The sequence below is a fragment of the Amphiprion ocellaris genome, chromosome 3, assembly GCF_022539595.1.
Source record: "Amphiprion ocellaris isolate individual 3 ecotype Okinawa chromosome 3, ASM2253959v1, whole genome shotgun sequence".
NCBI classification, from domain to species: Eukaryota; Metazoa; Chordata; class Actinopteri; family Pomacentridae; genus Amphiprion; species Amphiprion ocellaris.
The window spans coordinates 4,448,775-4,470,193 of record NC_072768.1 but is presented as its reverse complement, the minus strand read 5'-3'; the positions used below and the strand labels follow the sequence as shown (position 1 = coordinate 4,470,193).

General features: G+C 40.7%; 2 protein-coding genes across 3 annotated transcripts in view; one reads left to right on the top strand and one right to left on the bottom strand.

The window, feature by feature from the left end:
• itpr2 (inositol 1,4,5-trisphosphate receptor, type 2) overlaps positions 1-1,574 on the bottom strand; it is a 68,711-nt gene extending 67,137 nt beyond the window's left edge. For both annotated transcript variants that reach the window (XM_023269953.3, XM_023269954.3), the window contains exon 1: positions 1,186-1,574. In XM_023269953.3, the coding sequence (XP_023125721.2) occupies positions 1,186-1,277 (92 nt within the window). In that variant the 5' untranslated portion in view covers positions 1,278-1,574. The remainder of the gene's footprint in view (positions 1-1,185) is intronic.
• A 4,159-nt stretch (positions 1,575-5,733) lies between these two features.
• plekhg7 (pleckstrin homology domain containing, family G (with RhoGef domain) member 7) lies at positions 5,734-21,087 on the top strand. Its single transcript, XM_023269965.3, has 17 exons — positions 5,734-6,016; positions 6,553-7,317; positions 7,935-7,957; positions 10,211-10,329; positions 12,411-12,451; positions 12,758-12,859; positions 13,292-13,441; positions 13,676-13,771; positions 15,011-15,109; positions 16,661-16,774; positions 17,141-17,315; positions 18,908-19,023; positions 19,295-19,382; positions 19,477-19,556; positions 19,651-19,804; positions 20,598-20,695; positions 20,800-21,087. Exons 2-17 carry the CDS (start codon positions 6,688-6,690, stop codon positions 20,908-20,910), a joined length of 2,196 nt encoding a protein of 731 aa, XP_023125733.1. The 5' UTR covers positions 5,734-6,016; positions 6,553-6,687; the 3' UTR covers positions 20,911-21,087.
• The last annotated feature ends 332 nt before the right edge of the window (positions 21,088-21,419 follow it).

Genomic DNA, 21,419 nt, shown 5'->3' with positions numbered 1-21,419 from the left:
ATTTGCAGGAGGAATTTGAGGAAGAAAGACAGGAATGAAAGAGAGTGAGGAAAAAGTGAGAGGACGTGGGCGGGGCAGATTCATTCCTCAGGGCCAGTCAATATTTCCACACTTGCTCTGCAGGCTCAGAGGCCAGAGTGCACCTGGAACCAGAGAGGCATTTCACCTGGCGATGAAGCTCCCAGCTCAGGGGGAAATACAGGAAAACACACGGCTTGTGGCGAATATTTTTCTTGACACAGAGAAAAGCAGTTTCCATCGCACCAAAACACAACCTTAAATATGAAGCCATACTAAAAAATGACTGGCTGGAGTGCACGAGCTCTGAGAGAGTTCCCTTTTTATTAGGCAGTGGCACTTTAAAATGACGCAGTGTAGATCGTCATCTGTTCATAGATCACTGCACTGATTAAATGTTACTGACTAGAGAGTATTTTATGCAACTTTTGATATTTCTCATTTTCTCTCCCCTCAATTATCTTCTAGCTTCTTAGATCAATCTTCTCCCTCAGCCTCGGGCTTGAAATAAGGACCTGTAGTGGCTGATTTTGGACAGATTCTTAATATTTTGAATTCCAAAATGCAGCTTAGATCTCATTGAGACATCATGGCACAATATAGAAGATCATAAAGTGACGTTTCTCTACTCATATACATACTATTTGCAGGACTGTCAGAGGAAATGACTCCAATATCTTACTAGAGCTAATCTGCATGACCACAAAAGTAAGATGCATTCTTATCCAAACATAAAATGAAGTGGCATTTTATTCCTCACATATTTTGCATAGGGGGCCCTTCTAAGCTTCTATATGTCCTTCTCTGGGTCCCCAAACCTTACTTTGGAACCCACAGGGAGGAAATAAAAAGATCTCGCCTGCAGTCCTTGCAGTCCTTGCCACTTGTGTACCTGGGAAACACGCTGCTTTGCATTCCTGATACATTTGCGTAAACGTGAAGAATTCCCTGAGAAGCAGCAGTTTGCGCGCTGACAGGCCTTGGCCACAAGTCGCACGTTACAGTTTCTGACTTTCAGCGGGTCACAGTGGAGGCAAAAAAACCCCAAAAAACACAAGCAGCTGGTGTGAGAAGTGAAGTGAGAGTGAGTTTAGAGGGTGACAGGTGAGAGGATTGATCTATGTGGACTCGTGGTGAAGCAGAAAGAGAACAGGAGCAGGAACATACCCCAAAGTACTGATGAAGCCATTCACCGAGCCTTCCGCGTACAGAGACACAATGTCTCCGATGTGGAGAAAACTCGATCTGTGTTCTGACATTTTTTCACCGAAGACGCGTTTCAGATTTGTTCTGCTCCTCTTCCATTTAGGACCAAGTGGCTCTGCTCGGCTCAGCTCGGCTCAAGTGGATCCTCAACACGTTACTGCGCCTCCAGTTTGGCAGCAGCTCTCACATTCTGCTCCATTCCTTCCAGTGTCAGCAAGTCCAAGGAGAAAAAAGTGCAAAAAAAAAAAAAGAAAAAAACTGCAGGATTTTGTGAGAAAGCGCTGTTTTTTTACACACTTCTTCAACTTCTTCCTGTATGTCAGACAGACCGGACAGTCTCCTTCACATCCACTTCAGGGGGAGGAGACTGCTGCTGTCAGCCTGTGAGCAAATTCCGTTCAATGACATGTTTTTGTTTTTATTCAGAGCAGGCGCACTGCAACACACAGACCATGACAGACATGGAGATAAATGGACATGGAGAGAGATAGACAGATAGATGGATAGATATATAGTTAGACAGATATTTAGGTGGATCAGTTAACAGTTCTCACACGTACAATATAAAAAAAAAAACATGCAAAATGGTGAAATTCTGTAACTTTAAAAAACTGCTAAAACTGAGAATTGTAGCGTGTGTGTAAAATAATATTTCAAATTCATACAGTTAAACTGTGTCATTTTCTTAACCTTGTAAGACCCAAATGTAGAAAAAAAATTAGCAATAACAATTTATATATATCTCACAAATATCTGTAAAATGATAATATACTTGGTACATTTTAATAAAAGTAGTGTAAATTTACAGTCAAGTCTTATATAATAACAAATTGCTAATGCACTTTCAACTCTAAAATAAAATAACTCTAAAATGACAACATTTTTTGCTGTTTTAAATGCGATTATAAAAAAGTAGCATAATTTTACAAACACTGTAAAAGAACAAATCACCATTTGTAAAAATACAGATTTTTTGAACAACTATTGTTTTTTTACAGATTTCAATGATCATGACGTTTCGTGAACGTAAATAAATCCTTTTTTTCGTGTGATTTTTAGTACGCTGTAAAAAAAAATAAACTGTTTAACTGTAATTCTTTGAACAATTTACCGTTATTTTACAGATTTTCCTGTTTTGTGAAATTACAGATAATAACTAGTAACATCACAGAAAAAGTATTAGATGGATGGATGGATGGATAGACAGATATTTCTTTGATCTTCATCGACATGATTAGGCTGTGTGTAATTATTTCCCATTAGTCTCACCAGAATAGTCACAGAAATGTGGCAACAACTGAAGCCAGAGTGAGAGTCTGGTTCTCAGTGTGTTCGTTACAAAACTCCACATGCACATGGTGGTGCAACTGAATTCCCAGAAGGGCGGGTCTGATGTCTTTCAGTTGTTTTCTCTCTCTTTTTTTGTCTTTCTTTTTTTTTATCGATTTGTTTTGTGAAATGTTTTCTCCAGGATCCACATCTCCTTTCATATCTTCTAGTTAGTTTCTTTGTAGTTTTTTCCCATTAAAATCAATAAACTCATAGCACTGAATCCAAAATCTGCATTGTCAGAGATTAAACCAACTGTTTCCAACCTTTTTGGCTTGTGACCCAATTAAAAACAGAATCTAGTTGAAGCCTCTTGTCATGTTTCAGCTGTCAGCAGTTCCATCTATGAGAAAAGTTCTCCTAATTTGTCATTTAACCTGCAGTTGGAGGCTCAAAGGTTATTTAATATTTTACAAAGACACAGAAATTAGACATATATTCAAAAAAACTAATGAAAAAGGGTGTATTAGAATTATTGTTTTTATTTTTTCCCCTCTCATTAACCATGTTACGACCCTTCACATTTGTCTTCTTCTGACTCTTTGCAGGTGCAGCTGCTTACATGTTGATGCATCAGTATTAACATATCAGTATTCCAATAATATACAACAGAATATGTCAAAGGGAGACCGAATGAGCACATTTAGCTGATAATATGTCTCTATTTTTACTTTAATAAAGGATCTGAGTACCTTTTTGTTCAACAAAGACAGTGACTATAATGATTGTTACAATAATAGTGATGATGATGATGGTGGTGGTGGTGGTGGTGGTGATGATAGTGTTTTGCTTCTGTCTTAAAACTTTTTTAAAAAGATGTGAACATTTATGACTTTTAGCTGTTTATCCTGTCATTTACCTACTTGATTGGAAACCTTTTCCCTGCATTTAAATGACCTTTAGTCTCATAAAAATCACAGACTGATGTGGGTTTTGAACATTATAGAGTACCAGCTACACTCGTACAGCAGGGGGCGCTGGAGATCAAACCTCAGACTCAGATGTCTTATTTTCTGACCTGTGTCGCCCCACAGTGTTCACTTCTCTGAATCAGCAGGTGGTTCGGCTGCTTCATCTGTGTCAAATACAAACACCACTAACTGTTTACTGGTACCAGTGACTGGTTCTTCACGGTGAGCTGGTGAGACACAGTGACACACATTTCAGTCTCATTTCATAAAGACTCACTGGCAGAAGGCTCTCTTGCTTTAATGCTTATCACTGATTAAATGTTGGCACACAGAGGAGATTTGGGAAAAAAATAAATTAAAAATTAAGCATATGTTGAAGTACTTTATAGTCAGAATTTTTATCCCATCCACTGACAAGAAACTGCTTCAAACTTCCTCTCTGTTCATGACTGCATTGACTAATGTGCATGTAGTGCAATGTGAACATGTTGTAATGACAATGACATTTTACATTATAGTCCCATATATAAACTCTGTGCCATGTACACTGCAGCCCAAGTATGTTTACTGAAGTTCTGCGTGTATCTCAACTATTTTCATTTATATATATTGTGTAGGACTATTATAATGCAGCATCTGTTGGACAGCTTTAATTATTTATTACTTGACCTTTTACATAGACATATACAAATTATGATCCACACACAAACTACAATAGCTTTGGACATCTGAAATATGTAATTTTTTGTTGTTTATTTGCCAATAAAAGTTTTGCAACTTTTATTTGTTTTTTGTCTTTTTACAGTGTGGTACTTTTACTTAAGAAAGGTCTAATTGTATATCTTCCAAAAAAAAAAACAAAAAAAAACAGGAAGACATGTTATATTAAAAATAAATAAGCTTGAATGCCACTGATTAGATGAGATTCAATATTAAATAATTCAATCAACAAACTTTAAAAAACAAAACAGGGCCGTAATTGAAATACGCATCAGAGGAGACGCACTCCCCTTTAAGATCTAAAACATTAAATATCACAAGATAAAATAAATATAATCAAATAAGCTTTAGGGAAAAAATAAGTCTGAAGAAGACAGCTGAGATTTAAAAGTAATAAACTGAGGACTCATCTTATAAAAAATATGCAGTAAGGGTGCCAGAAACATACAATCAACATTCAAACATTGTAGAAATTGTTAAAATAATGGCACATGTAAGGAAAATGACAATAAATATTCATTATTTTAAGGATATTTACAGTTATTTAGAAGAAAAATCTTTATTTTTAGAATTGAGTAACAGTAGTATAAATTACTTTTAATATGTTATTTTACAAATTTTACCTGTTTTTCTAAATTTCAGGTAAAATCCAGTAAGACCATAGCACAAAATGTGAATTTACATCTTGACTGTAAAATAAATAACTAAAAAAAGTCTGTATATAATGTCCACGTCAAAAATCTGCATTTTTTTTTTTTACAATTTGTTCTTTTACAATGTGTAACTATAAAATCCCCATATTCAAAAACATTTTAACAGATATTTTCCATTATTATAATACTCCACTGTTTTGCTGTGTTTTTTCTGGCAGCAACACAGTGTAGTTATATTCTGAAATTTTAACAAAACAGGAAAAATCTGTAAAATGATATTTAAAAAATAAAGTAAATTGTTAGCAAAAAATGTTGTGTAAGAAATTATTCAAAGTGTTCTTAAAATGTTTTTATACAGTATAGAAAAGAAAAATATTAACCTGCCGTCCAGATATGTGGACATTTTTTGTTGTTGTTGTTTTTTTCCAAAAGAACGTATTGTTAATACTAATAATAATACTAATATTACTACTTCTACTACTACTACTACAAATAATAATAATAATCATGGCAATAACAATATAAATCTAGTAAAAATATAATATAAATAAAATAAACATAATAATCAGATATTAGATATCATCCAGTTATTATATTTATTGGTTAGTCCTTATCCCAAATAGCTAGAAAAAAAAACTAAAATGCAAGGCCACCCAAAACTCGGGTCTTAGGAGGTTAAATATTCCTTTCTTTAAAAAAAATAAATGTGTAATTGGCGTTTTATATGAAACGAAATAAACTGATAACTTTATTACTTTATTGTTGCAGTGTGACGTAGAGAAAAGAGAGAGAGAGAGAGAGAGAGAGAGAGTGTGTGTGTGTGTGTGTGTGTGTGTGTGTGTGTGTGTGTGTGTGTGTGTGTGTGTGTGTGTGTGTGTGTGTGTGTGTGTGTGTGTGTGTGTGTTTGTGTGTGTGTGTGTGTGTGTGTGTGGTTCCCATACAGCAGCAGTCAGTCAGTCAGTCGCACCTTTGCATCGACTAACTCTGGACGCTGCCTCCTTCTCTCCACTCAGACCTGCTGCTGCTGCTTCTTCTTTTTCACTCGTGTCAAAAACTAAAAACAACCTTCGACTTTCTCCGCTTTTAAACCTTCATTCCTGCGACTTTTGTCCTCACTTTCCTGGATTCTCTCTCCGGTTGGACTCTCGCCGCCAGAGTCGACGCGAGGCGCCGGTGGATGTAAGTAAACCAGACTTCGTTCATCTAAACTCTTTTTAAAATCATTCGCACTTTTATAAAACACGTGTTTAGTCGGTTTTGGGCTGTAGAAGTTGCGGATTCGCTCTTTTTTACTTTGTTTCTTCTCACCTTTTGTCGCCTCGTGGATGAAACGAGCTGCGCTGCTTGGAATAAACAATGAAATTCACCTGATCAGAGCAGCAGGGTTTAGTTTTAGTGGAAAATAAAGTTTACATCAGTAGAAACACACGTCAGACAGCACTGTGAGGCAACAGTGTGTGTTTTACTGCTTCTCTACACTGTAATCTGTAGCATCCACCTGCTTTCCTATTATCCCCAGACACACATGTATTAATGCACACTCAATTCTAAGCACACTGTGTCTTTTCAAGGCTTCTTTGCTGCCAACTGCCCATTTCCAATCCCCTTCTCACAAGATTAGGAGGTAATTTTGTGCCTTGCTTCATTTGCAGGCTGTGTGTATTGACATATTTTCTACTTTCCTCCCCCTCTTTTTTCTTTCCTTCCTTCCCCAGAAGCTGGACAAAATGGTGTGAACGCTGCTGGAATGCAACGGGATTATCATCTGACGTTAACTCGAAGGAGGCGAAGCACCCGGACCACGAGATTACAACTGATCTGTGCCGCACTACGATGCCTGTGAGGCTGCCATGTCGACGCTGAAGCACGTTATTCTGCAGGAGAAGGACGAGGACATCGAGAAGAAGCTGGACTGGAGTTACATCAAGTGGGCCGAGAATGAGGAGGTCGGTGCAGGTGTGGCGGACGCCCAGACGCAGACGGACTCGGGGCAAGTGGAGCACAAGGAGAGCCAGACCAGCAGCCCGGTCATCATGCACATCGACCTCACACGGACGCACTCCAAGCTCAGACATTTGTCCCTGGTGGACGGCGACAGCTTGGTGCCGCCTTTCTTCCAGTTTGACCGCCAGGCTCCGGGACGCATCTCCACATCTCCCACCTTGAGGAGGATGAGGAGCACGAGGCGTCCTCTGGGTGACTCCCGGGATCCAGCCAGGATGGGGAGCACCCAGGAGGAGCCCTCGCCGTCCCCCATGAGCCCCCTGTCCCCCGCTCACAGGGTCAAATCTCCCCTAGCCCCGAGCCCCCTCTCCGATGGAGAGATCTGTCACGAGATCTGTTCATCCTCGGGCCGACAGAGAACCAGATCACACAGATCAAAGACGTTTGACAACGGTATCACTTCCACGAGGCAGGAATGTCACAGCGCTCACCCTGCTCCTGTTAAAGAGTTTGGATTTCCTGATGCTGAAGTGCAGGTGAGGCCTTCTGGGCACACAATCGGGCAGCAAATAATTTGTTTTCCTAATCTTCGCACAATCTTCCCACCGTCCCCTCAAGTCACGGCCTTCCCAAAAGCCTATAAATTAGATGGTTACACATTCCTTCCTTGCGGAAACCTTTCGCTCCCTCGCCCGGCCTTGCCTCCTGCAGTGGTCACTCACAATGCGAGCTTTTGACAGCAAATGAATCAGCAGTTACATGCACTGACAGCTCTGACCAAACCCACTGCCTGCAGAGCCCTGGGAAGTGCTCTCCTCGGGCCCCCGTTCACCGCAGTCAGCAGTCACCCAATAATGGAGGGGTCAGTGAGCGATGGAAAAAGATAATGGGGAGATCTATTCATCAGCTCACCGCTTTCAGACCGGCACATTCTCAATAGAGTGCCGACATTCTCCCCCAATATCAGAGGCTTTTGAGTCCGAGCGACCACTTAAAACACCGATTCAAATTTGACTGTCTTTGAAAGTGATCTAGTGCTGTTGGTAGCGGTAGGAGGTCTCCACACCCTCACTTTGATGCTGCGGTAGGACGGTGCTGATGTGTAAATCGTGTAAAAGCTGAGCCCACTAATGCAGTTCTTTTTGTTTTGCAGGAGAAGGAGCACTGTCATAACAGGTAGGTGTGCTCTGACCTGGACTTTTTTTGCATGTTGTCACCACAACGCCACTTCCAAGCGTGGAAAATCTATATTTGCTTATCTGGAAAGTGGTAAAACAAATCTCCCTGTAACAGATACACGATTCACATTTGTTTGTTTTTTCCGCTTCCAGTTTCCTAAATGAAAAATCTGAGCCACAACGAGTGACTTATGTGCTCGTGAGCAAGCGGGGATGATTGGACCTTCTGGTTTAAGGAGCCCCATTGTTCATTCATTGTCATTCAGGTCTTTGTTAATGGTTCATAAGCTTGGTGGGTTAAGTTTTGAGAGTCCCATGGTTATGTATGGGCTAGACAAACCCTCATTAAGGCTGTTTTCCCCTTACTGCCGCCCACACCCCTCCTAATGGGCGGCCAGGCTCTTCCCCTCACTGGATAATTAGGCAGCTATTGTCTCTGTAATTACACCCTGGCACTGTGCCTCTTACAGTGACCGGGCCTTGCGAAGCCATTGGTCGGGACAGTTTTGTTTTGGGGCATCATTATTTCTCTTGTTGTAGAGGAACAAAGCACCCATTTTTACAAGTGCTCTCGGTGGCAGAGAGGCTGACAGAGGAAGCTTTCTGAGCGCTCTCAAAGCAACAGGATGTCATTGTGGGGATGCTCTGGAATGGACTGCCAGGAGGCACTGACCTGGTTTAGAGGAGCAATCGTGCCTTTCTTACCGTCCCATCAGCCACAGATCCTCGCTCAGGTGCTGCCGCCCACTGCTATCTGTCGTGCTGTTGGTTCAGCGCTGTGCCTGCCTATACATCGATCCTAGGTGGGGGGGTTGGATCAGTTTACCGGGAGGAACTCAGCCGCTGCCAGTACGAGCGAGGAAACAGTCGGTGCTTTCACGGTTAAACAAAAAGTGTCCTGGAGGACAAATGTACCAGGTTTCTCCCGTTCACTTGCAAACTAGCCGATCCTCCAAGTGTACAAGTTGGCCCTGCAGCCATGTGGCCTACATGTGCACTCGACTTAGTCTCATATGCCACTAGAATACAGCCACTGTATGAGAGGATGGGATGTGCTGGAAGAGGAAGAAAGTCTGTTCAGTCAGTCTAATGAAGCTGTTTTTACATAGTGGACAGAAACAAACCAGCACCAGCATTGTTCCTCTTGTTTGTACTTCTGCTTCAGTTTATTGTTGTTATAAACAGGGACATTAGCCGTCATCTGTGAGCCAAGCTTCCCTCTGCTCTCATTATGTCCTGATAGCCTTTATTAGTCAGAAAGTGTTTGATCTACTCAGATGATGTGTTTACTCGCTCTTTGTGTTTTTGTCTCCTCTCTTCTGAACTTTAAACTCTTCCTTTTGAAGCCAAGACCCTGAAATATTTAGAAGTGAAACCGCAGAGTGCTGACGTGGGTCACTGGCCAGTTGTCGATCAGCGTCAGCGTGCTGAAAGTGAACCTTTCCTTTCAACTAAACCAGACTGTCTGGTTGTTGGGCACCTTATTTCTGCACCGATTCAGCAGTTTGTATTGTTATTGTTGGAGTCACACTGTCACCCATCAAGTTCTTCTAGGATTAGACTCTTTTAGGTTTTACAAAGAAATGAAAACATTGGCGTGGCCGTGCCCTCACCTGCATGTTTAATGTCTGCTTCATGACATGAGCACATTTATCAAGGTCTGGGTGTTTTAATTTTGTCTTGTGAATATCCGTTTTTACTCTTGGCAGTAATCAATGAAGCACAACAGCCGGGGATAAGTCAAGACACTTGAGAACAGTGGCTGTGTGAGCTTTGCCTGGGGCTAAAAGGCAGGCCCATGTTTTTCCAGCCATGCCTCAGTTACTAACTATGAAAAGGAGACCGAGAGGATTATAACCGGCACACACTGACAGCTCGCCGCCTTCCACACAAATAGGCCGATCCATTAATCAGCTGCTATCCACGCATAAGCCAGACAAATAACACTTATCCTTTATAATTTCTGCTTCTCGTGTTAATCTGCCGTTGGTTGCACAATGCAGATGGTATTTCAGAGGTATTTCAACCATGTAAAATGACAAAAGGAATTCAGTTATTTCCTGTAGCTTGCACTGAGTCTGTTCTCTGTAGAATACAGTACATTTACAGTAAAATAATAGGCCTTGTGACTGTAATTCTCAGGTGCCCTGTGAGCCAGTTTTTTACAGTTAAAAGATTATATATTAGCCAAACCGAGCTTTAAGTGAGGGGGGATGTGAAGATGTTCATCTGTCTGTTTTGGTGTCCTCAGGCTTCAGGAAAGGAGGCGGAGCTCCGTGGTGGTCAGTTTGCCTGGACTGGATGTTTCACCAGGAGACCTTTTTGTATCCAATGGAGCCGCTGACATATTAAATGGCTCAAACTACTCTGGTAATATTCTCTGTCGTATTATATATATTATTGTTTTTACTTGTCATTCTCTGATCTAAGTTAACCCTGTTGGTTGCAGCAGAACCTCTCTGACCTACCTGGCCTCTGTTTGAGTCATGCTTGTACAGTGTATCTGGTTACAAGGAACAAATCAGTCGCCTCAATTGTTACGAGGAAAATGATTTACCAGTAATGATCGTGGTTGCTGTAACCGGTCCTTGCTTGCTGTTGTGGTTAACTAAGCACCACATTTTGGTTTTGGCTCACTTTCCACATTATTTAAAGAGGCTGTACAAAATAATTTTCTCTATTGCTTATTGGTTTATATAAACAGTAATGAGTTGCTAGGTGTAACCCTTGATGTCTTTCAGGGCAGTACAGCTGTTAGCTCTCTGAACTCCAACCAGTTTCTGAGCATTTTTTGTGTCTATGTCACATTTTTATTCACTGTGGGCTCTTTTTTCACTGCAATATGAAGTCCTGCACCGCTATGGAAACAGAACAACCATGGCTAGAAGTAGAAAGAACTCAAAAATGCATGCAAATGTTTTGCAGTGCGACACCATAAATCTTTTTTTAAAAATAAAAAGCGGAATTTCTTTGTTTATTAATTATTGACTTACCCAAAATTGATAAATAAATAATGGAAACAACATATACAACATGTTCCCACAGGTGTTACGAATCCTGAGGCAAAAAAACTATAAATATTTGACTGTTTACATTTTTAATTTGCTTCCTTACTTGTCTCCTATCTGCTCAGTGTCAACACAGCCTGCAGTTCAATCTAGTGTAGCTAAAAGTCCCAGAAGTTTTGTCATGTGACGGCTGGTCGCAGTAGTAGCTTCTCTGCTGCACTGAGGAGCACAGAATCTCTTTTATTTTTTACAGCATCTTGTCAAATCACATGATTTATTTTTGGCGAACTAAGTGATTTTGATGAATATGAATATCATGATTTTAGGCTCAGATGTGACTAATGATCATGGTTTAATGACCATTGGAAAAGTGAAAATCCCACAAATATTTCAATTTTAACTGTTTTAGCTCTGAAGAATTCTCTAATTTTGATGATTTTGTCAAACAGCAACATGCCTTTCAAATCTGCTTGCGGTGTTTGGGGTTCAGAGGGTTAACTCAGTTGAGTGAACTTTTATTTTTGTAATTCCTCCCGTATTATTTTGAGTTAAAAAGCTGCTGTGAGTCTATAGTTACCATTAGTTTCATCACAATCCTGACAGGACAGACCTTTGTGTTTTTACAGCAAATAATTTACTTGTCATTCCAGGAAAAACACAAGAGATGAATTTTGTTAACAATGACTCAGTTCCCAGAAGTTTCCCAGTAAACTGTGACACAGATTAAGAGTGCAACATGCAAAGGTTCCTCAACAAGCTCACCTAAATGGAATGCAGCTGGTTTTAATGTTACAATTTACACCTGCTTCTGTCATATGACAAGGCTAAATGTCAGCTGAAGAAAAGATCTGCTCACTAATTTGTTCATTTACTCTCCTAGAATGAGTGTTTATAAATCAACAGTATCAGAGTTTTAATAAATTGCATCTTGTAGAATATTTTTTCATGTTCATAAACATGATAAAGCCTAAATCCTGAATATGAGAAGTTATTCACAACATTTTCAGCATTTTATGATAACCCTGGTCAATTTGCTGAACAAAATCCATATTTAGAGCCTTTAAGGAGCAGGTAAGTAGAACTAGCATTAAAATAGAGTTTCTGAGCTGGGATTGAAAGGGTTAAGGTGCAGACAGCTTTTTAATGTGCTTCAGAGAAAGCACATTGTGTCCATTTGTGGTGCACACCCATCAATTACATCCAACAGCAAAAAGGCAATGCAAAGATGCTGCTTTTGTTCTACTTCACATGTAGGGTAGGGTTATATGTAGTTATTCTTGCAAAAATACCAGATTTATTTGCATTTTCTGTAACTCCTGTACTCAAGGTTTTATCCCAACACACTGTTTTGTTTGTTTAATTCTAATCCCATCTATTGAACACAACACACTCATTATTTTTTCTTTTTTTATAATAATTCTTTTGTGTTTGTGTTTTCTACAGACACTAAGAAGTCAAAGTGGCCTTTTTCGAGGCGTAGTACGGTAGGTGTGTCGTTTGTCTGTCAGTCTGTTGAAGTGTGTGACTGGTGCCAGTGCTGGTTTGTGTTGATGTACCTTGTTGCAGCGTTGGGCAGTTGGTTTGGACATTGTTCTCTGACCCACTTCTCAAAGCAGATTAGTGTGTTTCCTCTTATCCCTTTTGGCACACACAGTTTTATGTAATTAGTCAACACTTTGAAATGCAGAACTTGAAGCAAACTTTGGCTTTTGAGACATAATAACCAGAACAAAACAACAAACAGACTGCTGAAAATCTGCATGATTTCTCTTCGTGTTGCTTCCTTTCAGACTAAAGGGAAGTCGCAGACAGGCACAGTGTCAGATATCGAAAAGTATCTTTCAACAGCACAGATTCAAGCCTGGAGGAACTCTGAGCTTCAGAAATATAAGGTGAGAAATGAGCTCTGTCAGCAGAAAAGGTCCTCAAGGATCCACCCTGTTTGTCATGTAAATCACGTTGGTTCTGTCTGTGCTGTGACTTCTCATCCGAGCAAAGTTTGATCTACTAAGAGATCCAGATTTCCAATCCAAATACAGCTCTGTGTTTACCAAATGACTCAGAAATAAGAAGGCAGCAGTTAAAGGGAAGCTCCTGCAAAGTTTAACTGGCACAGGTTGTGCAAGAACCAGAATTTCTAGGCAGTAACCAGTCAGGTCGACCCTACACACCAATATAAACAAACACTGACAGACACTACAGTCTGTCACAATGGCGGTAGGAGTTTTACAGTCATAGAATATACAGTTTTTTAGATTTTGAGCTGTCTGAGGGAGATGCAGCATACCTGTTTGTTCATCGTCCTTCTGTCCATGTGTGTGCAGGATTACTCTGTGGCCCAGTTCCTGCAGGACCAGTCCTCCCAGGGGGGCGCTTCCACCGACCCTCGGGTCTTCAAAAGACAAGAGGCCATCTGGGAACTCCTCACCAGCGAGTGCATTTACTTCCTGGATCAGCTCATGGTTCTGAAAGAGGTGAGTGTCTGTACAAAGCCTCACTCACACACACACACACACACACACACAGCGCCACAAATAAATAGACCAAACCTGAACGAAACCCAACACCTGCTGCTTTGTGTTTTTCATCATCTCTATGTAAAAGTCTGTTCAGGTTTTCCATTCTCTCCAGCATTGGATTAGAAATTTAATGCTAGCACGACAGATAGGCTGAACCTTTTCGTTTTGTTGTCCTTTTGTTCCCTTCAGGTGTTTTTGGCTACACTCACAAACCTGCAGTTGAGGAACTGCCTCACTGATGTCGACTCGTGGAGGCTGTTTGCAAACCTCAACGAGCTTTGCCTGGTGAGACGTGATGCAAATATGTTGCATGCGGGCCGCTAGTTTTATATTTGCTATGTAAATAATTTAAAATAACAGGAGGCTTCATGGCCTTGAAATAACACTGTTTGGTGCAGCATAAGAGAGCCAATGATAGATCTGTATAACTCTTAATAAAGTGCCCTTTTTTATTTTCAGCCTTTATTTACCCAGGAAAGCATCATTAATTTGAGATAAAGTTCTACAAAATCCCCAAAAAGGCAACCAGATTTTACAAATGTGGCAACAAATGCATGGTTAATCTCAGGGGTGTCAAACTCGTTTTAGTTCAGGGGTCGCATTCAGCCCAGTTTCATCTCAAGTGGGCCGAACCAGTAAAATCACAGCGTAATAACCTATAAATAACCACAACCCCTAATTTTCCCTTTGTTTTAGTGCAAAAAAGCAAGTTATGAAAATGTTTACCTTTAATGAACTATCTTTTTACAAAACATCATAAACAACCTGAAATTTCTGAAGAAAAATAAGTGAAATTTCAACAACATTGTGCCTCAGTTTATCATTTACACATTACAGTTTACAGATCACCGAGTGTCTACAAAGGAACAAAACATTCAGTCACTGGTATCTGGAACTCAAGGATATAATATTTTACTGTATGATCAAAACGACAAAAGTCAGACACAAAAAACAACAAAAACAAGACAAATATTACAAAAATTAGACAAAAAATGAGACAAACGACATGAAACAAAAAGGAGACAAAAAATTAGACAAAAAAGTGATAAAGGGACAAAAAAAATGGACAAACGACACAAGCAAGACCAAAAAAAACAGAAAACGACAAAAACGGTTCACAAAACAACAAATAAAGCGAAACACAGTATGACAAAAATAAGACAAAAAACACAAGCAAGACAAAGAGGAAACACAAAACAACAAAAACATGAGACAAACGAAAAAAGTCAGACAAAATAAGACAAAAAACAAGGCAAAATATTACAAAAATGAGACACAAAATGACAAAAGAACAATGACCAATCTAGTATTTTACTTTATGATCAAAGCAGCTTGTGAAGGTCTAGAAGTTATTTACAGTTTTACAAATTTCCAATCAGCAGTTAATGTCTTCTCAGTAATTTTTCCACTTTGCAAAGTCGACCCGCGGGTCGTACGTTTTATCTCAACTTCATGTTATAACTGCACATGTGAGTGTCTCTCTGCCTTGTGGTGATACTGGACACTGAGTGTTTTCTGCTGCAGGTGAGCTTCGGTTTCCTGAACAACCTCCTTCGCGTCATCAGGAACACGCTGGAGATCAGTGAGGGTGGCGGGCCCACCCTGCTGGAGCTGCTGGGCAAGGCAAGTGTGACTCACCAGTGGACACACTTTCACACACTGAGCCTCACATCAGCCCTCCCGCACTTATTTGTTCGGTTGTCAAAGTCCAGTCATAAGACAAATGGAAGAGAAGGAAATACAAAAAGCAATTTCAAATTACTGATCACACATTACATCTGGAAGGATTAACCCTTTGAACTAAAAGCAGTTTCTGGGCGTTATTATGTTTTTGTTCGTGCCACATTTTTCTGCACCGTGGGCTTTTTTTTCACTGTAATGTAAAGTCCTGCAGCTCTATGGAAACAGCACAGTCATGGCTAGAAGGAGAGAGAAGTCATAAATGTCTTCTGCGCAGTATGACAAAGTTATAATGCCATAAATCCTAAAAAAAAAAAACAATTTGTCTAAGTGCTCACAGCTTTTACCAATACTGGAACATACACAGTGACTCCACATACAATACGTATCCTACAACTTAGATATTTTAAATGGTTTCTGTATTTGTCTCTTATCTGCTCTGTGTAAACACTCCCTGCAGTTCAGCCTAATTCACCTTAAAAGTTTCAGATTTTTTGCCACATGACGGTTGATTGTAGCCGAGTCACTAAAAGCGCTGAGGAGTGCAGAATTTTAGTTAAAAATCAAACAAGAAAAGCACTCACAGATCGCAGTACTCCACCAAGGCTGCTCAGTCTTTGTATCATTTCTGACAGATGAAATCTTTAATAAAAAATGGCCTTGCGCTGAGCACAGGCATGTGTTATGCATGTGTATGTTATGTACGGATACCAAATTGCGTGACCTAAATATGTAGCGGGAATTGATTGGACTCGGAAACACCCCCACAATTTAATCAATTGTTTCTTTTATCCTTTATTCCAACGGATAAGTCCCGGTGGATTTGCAGTAGGATCGTAATCATGTCATCATTCACTTGTTGTCATAGTTACAGTGCCGCTATCTCGCAGTGATTCAGAACTCCTTAACAAATCAGTGGATCCAGACTATAAGCTGCATCATTGCTAAAATATAATGAGGACTTAGAAATCATACAACGACTGAGCTGCCTTGGAGGAGTACTGCAGTCTCTGAGTGCTTTTCTTCTTCTAATTGTTATCAATAACTGCTTTCTGATAAATTGTGGTTTGACAGGTTGGCATGCGCTTGTTGCACCAGCAACACTATCATTATCTGTTACTTGTCTCCTTTATCTCAAACCACAAGAGATTATGTTAAATAAGATATCAATAATAAAAAGGAAAGGCGTCACATTTCTTCTGAAATACTGAGAATACAAAGCGCATCTACAGCAATTCTAGTGTTTTGTTCTTTGATATGAAGTAATATTGAGCAACAAAGTTCAGCCAAAAGCAGAAATCATCACAGGAAAATAATAGAAGCGTCTTCCTTGTATTGGTAAATTATGCATCACAGGAAGCAGCAGAGAGCAGAATTCAAACACAGGTTAAGTTATTTTGTGCGTTTGAATGCAATTTGGCATCTTCATCTGTGATTTGTTTATCTGCAGCTAAACGGCTGATGTGTTTGTCTAACGCTCCAATCTGCTGACAGGCTTTCCAGGAGAGCATATGCCACTGTCTGCAGAAGTACTGCCTCAACTACTCCACGGCTCTGCTTTATCTGGACAGCCTCAAGTCCAGGGACGACTTTGGATCATACGTGAAGGTACAGAAAAAAAACCTCCTTGGCTGCAGCTAAAATGTGCGAGCCAGTCGGAGCTGTGACGAGGACGCCGTGTACCTTAAAATGCAGCAGGCGATGAGTGCCAAGTGTGGGAGAGGACACAGTAACACTGAAACAGCAAACACTCAGCTCAGTGTGACAGAGGAATGCCACCGTTTGTGTAACTGTGTAACCTTCCTCCCATCATGTGTTTGCTGCTCTTAGATATCATTTCTCTTCACATGTATTTCACCTCCCATCCCCCCTTCTTTTCCTTTCAGTTCTAGCAAACATTCTGACCGGCTCTTTCACCCCTCTGACCCCTCTCTTTTTAACTCTCACCCTCCGTCTCCCCCCTTTTCTCCTCAGTGGTGTGAGAGGAACGAACAATGCCGGAGGCTGCAACTGCGTGACCTGCTGGTGGCGCCGTTGCAGAGGCTAACTCGATACCCTCTGCTGTTGCGGAATATCGCGAAGAGATGTCAGATGGATGAAGAAACCAGAGGCATGCAGGCTATAGCAGAGCAAGTGGACACATCGATATGTAAGCAGCATGTGGCTTCTAATATTTCCTTTCTCTCATTTCTTGTCCTTATTAGTAGACTCTCAGAAGTGTGTGTTGCTGCAGGTCTAGTTATGTGACTCCAAGCTTCACACAGATGTTTTCGGATGACAAATTGAACGTTTCACTGAGCCTCGGGTGTCAGCGATGTCATCCAGCCCATCATGACTCAAGCATGCCTTCAGCGTGGCTAGTGAGGGTGTCTGCAAGCACGTTAAGTAGATGCAAGTGAGGTTATCTGCAGCAGCAGCACAAAAAGACCAGTTTGTGTCTTGCAGAACAAACAAGTGACATGTGTTGGACGGCAGCCAGCAGGCCCTGACTGTTTCTTCTTCACAGCATGCCTCTGCCTGCAGACCTGTTGTGGCAGTTTACTGTGTAACTAGATGCACAGACTGTGAGAAATGTGCTGCAGCACTGCGCCTCAATGTCATCTCGTGGTATTGAACAAATAGCCTCCCCAAAACCAAACACGGTGCGGGGCCACGAACACATCTTCAATTGCACACTTTCCCATAATCATTAAAAAGGTGTGTTTTTACCACAAGGCGTGTTTTACCACACCTTTTTAATGGTTATGATTGTGTAAAGCGCAGCTGACGTGGAGTATTGTAATCACAGCTGAGATGTGCAGACCAATGTCCTCTGTGGGTGTGGGTGTGGGGGGGGGAGAGAGCTGAGAGAGCTGTAATCGCTCATGACATGGTCACACCCGTGTTTGGCATCACCGTAAAGGAAAATACAATGAGATAATAAGGTTTAAGAGCACTGGGAGGAACTGTTTACATATCGTTTCAATTGTGGTCAACAAATTGATCCTTACAGTACGTACAGTATTACCTGCTTAATGTAAAATGTAGTGCTGTCAAACGATTCAGATTTTTAATCAGATTAATCACAGAGTTGCTGTGGATTCATTTAGAGTAATCACGAATAAATATCATATATTTTTAATCTATATTGTGTTTCATTTTGCATGGGCAAACAGACTCAAGAAAGAAGGGAATAAATGTATGTGTGTGTATGTGTGTGTGTGTGTGTGTGTGTGTGTGTGTGTGTGTGTGTGTGTGTGTATGTATGTATAAGACAGATATAGACAGAAAAGAAAACATGGAATGCCTAAAAGCTGTTTTTGACAGTACAATGCCATAGCTATTGATGGAAGAACTTAAGTGATTTTGGTTATCAAGAAAAATGTCTAGATACCAGCTCTTAAACTCTTATGAGCTATTTTTGTTGTTATCATTATATTTGTCCAAACAAACATACCTTTAGTTGTATCAGCCATTAAAATGAACAAGAAATTGAAGAAACCAAAGGTGGTCTAATAATTTTTTTCCATGACTGTATGTGTGTATAGATTTTTTTTTTTTTTTGGGGGGGGGGGGGGGATTCTGAGTCATTCCAATAAAATTTTTTTTTATCAGATCAGTGATGATGATGATGATGATGGATTAATCTGCATTAATGCGTTAATTTTGAAAGCCCTAGTAAAACGATTTTTCTTTTAGCTCTGCGAGTCAGAGGCTCTGCTTGATCCACATTCATTAGTGACCTGTGTTCTCTGTTTAAAGGTGATTTGGAGGGGAAGGTGAAATGGCTGGATAACTACCAGAAGGTGAAACAGCTGAGAGATGCCCTGGTGTGGCTGCCTGTATGGGAGAGAGACAAGCGTGCCTTCGTCCCTGAGGTCTGTCTGCTTTGTCTACGTTTGTGTAGATATTAATATTTGTGTGGCGGCAAGAAGTGTGTTGACAGATCAAAGCGTTAAAGTGACAGATGTGCTCCAATGCTTTATCCTCTTAACACCTTTTCTGTGAAGATAAAATGATCCGATCATTGAAATCCAATCCGTCGTTAGCTCATACTTTGGAATCAGAAAGCCAGATCTTTCAGTGTCACCTTACATGTCAGAAGGTGAAGATGTTTTCTCCTCATCTGACTGGCTGCTCCTCTTCCAGAATCTAAAACATCTCCTGAAGGCTGTCACCCTGGAGAATCTGATTTCTCACAGAAGTCTGCTGCACGAAGGGAAGCTGGTGCTCACAGGTGCGTGTAGTTGGCATAAATCCAACACAGTTTACGTGACAAGTGCTTCGATCTGAGCCAAATCTTACACCATCTTTCTTTGGTTCATCACCAGAGAACACAAAGCTGATAGATGTTTATCTGTTCCTGTTTGACGAATTCCTGTTGATTACAAAGATAAAGAGAAACAAGAAGGTTTGTCACTCTCTCGTCCTGCTGTCTCTCTGATCTGGACCAGTGGTAGATACTCAGTGTAAGACTTATTCTTGTTCCCTCGCTGTGTGTGTAGAGGTCCATCGGTCCGGATCAGAATCCTCTGAGGCCGCCGCAGAACCTGGAGCTGGATCAGCTGCTGAAGGAGGGATGCACCTTCACGGTCATCGACCAGCCCGTCTCTCTGGACCGACTCCAGCTGAGGAACATTGATCAACTAAATGCATCCAGTAATTATAGTTTTTAAAGCATTGTTTCCTCTCATTTGGTTTTCCAGCTCTGGACACAATTTAACCCTCTAGACCTCAAAACCTGCTTGAAAAGCACTTCATGTTTGAAAAATCTCCAAAATGACACCCTCTTTCAGAGAGGTTGTCAACTTTCCATTAGAACTAATCGTGTGTGCAGTTCCATTACAAAAGCTTGACCAAAACTTAGCTGAAAATCAGGATATTTCATCAAAATCACTTTGCTCTAAATGTCTCATTTAAACATTTGCTAAAAATAAGTTGCTTTAGCTAATCAGATTCTGTAAAAAACAAAAAATTCTGTGTGATTTGGCACAACTAAGAAGCCATTAGTGACTCAGCTATGACAAACACACACGTTGCAAAAATTCATGGGACTTTTTAGCTAAACTGGGCTGAACTGTAGGCAGGGGACAAGTATGGAAGCAGATCCAAACTGGACGTAGTAAAATATTTATAGTATGAACAGCCACCATGATGTTTTTCCAATACTGGTAATACCTGTGGGCACTTGGAAAGAGATCTGGTCGTGCTGGTTCCATAGAGGTGCAGGGAAAAAAAAATACGCCCACAGCAAGCAAATATGTGACAGGAGGGGAAAAAATCACCCAGAAACTGCTTGGCGTTCAGGGGGTTAAAAGACAGAGTTTGTTGAGTGTATTTCAGCAGAGCAGACAACAGAATCACAATATGAAGTCAGCTCTCCGTCTACTAGTACGTGCATGTTTGCAGTCACATTTGTCTTTTATGGAAAAATGTTCTGCTTTCTTTCCAGCATCAGGGTTGCCTCATTCATTCATAATAATGCACCAGAACCGCTACCAGCAGTGCATCAGCGCGTTCATCCTGCAAGCTGCGTCAGAGTCGGCCAAGGTAGATCAATTCAGCTATGGAGTCCAATCAAGCAGCTGTTGACTGATAAATCTGGTAATTCTGTTTCTAACCACCTCCATGCGTGATTGTTTTCTTTTCTCCAGAGAGCGTGGATGTCAAAGATAGAGGGCGCAGTGACGGCGCTGCTGAAGCTGGACTCTCAGCAGCCGCGAGTCAAGAGCTCCTCACTGTGGCTGGAGTCTTCACAGATATGAGCCGTCCAGCAGCACTAGAAGCCATTTGAAATGTTTCTACTGTCAATGTGCACTTCACTGTCCCCTCGAGTCTTGTAAATGACTGTACTAGCGCTAGGATTGTTTTGTAAACTCCGTGTTCGCCATTAAAGGCAGCTGCTGCAGTAGTGTACAATAAATATGTGATTATGTAGTTAAGGTCGAGTGTTTTTTTAATCCATTTGACACATTTTTTTCCATCTACTTTTTATACCATCATATCAGGTTCCTCCATCTTTAAGTTACATTTACAATCTGTACATGAGACTTTGATCATATTACATGATTTTTATCAAGCAAATTGTCTCAATATTTGAGCCAACATGGACAAAAAGTGTTTAACATCCACAATACACCTGAGCAAACTCCATCATGTGATATGGCTGAAGGCTTCAGATCAGCTACTAAATGGAGCTTTAGGTGAATTCATTTGGTCGACTATTTCCAAGGTAAAAAATTAGCTTCAGCCTCGAAATTAAAATACATCCACT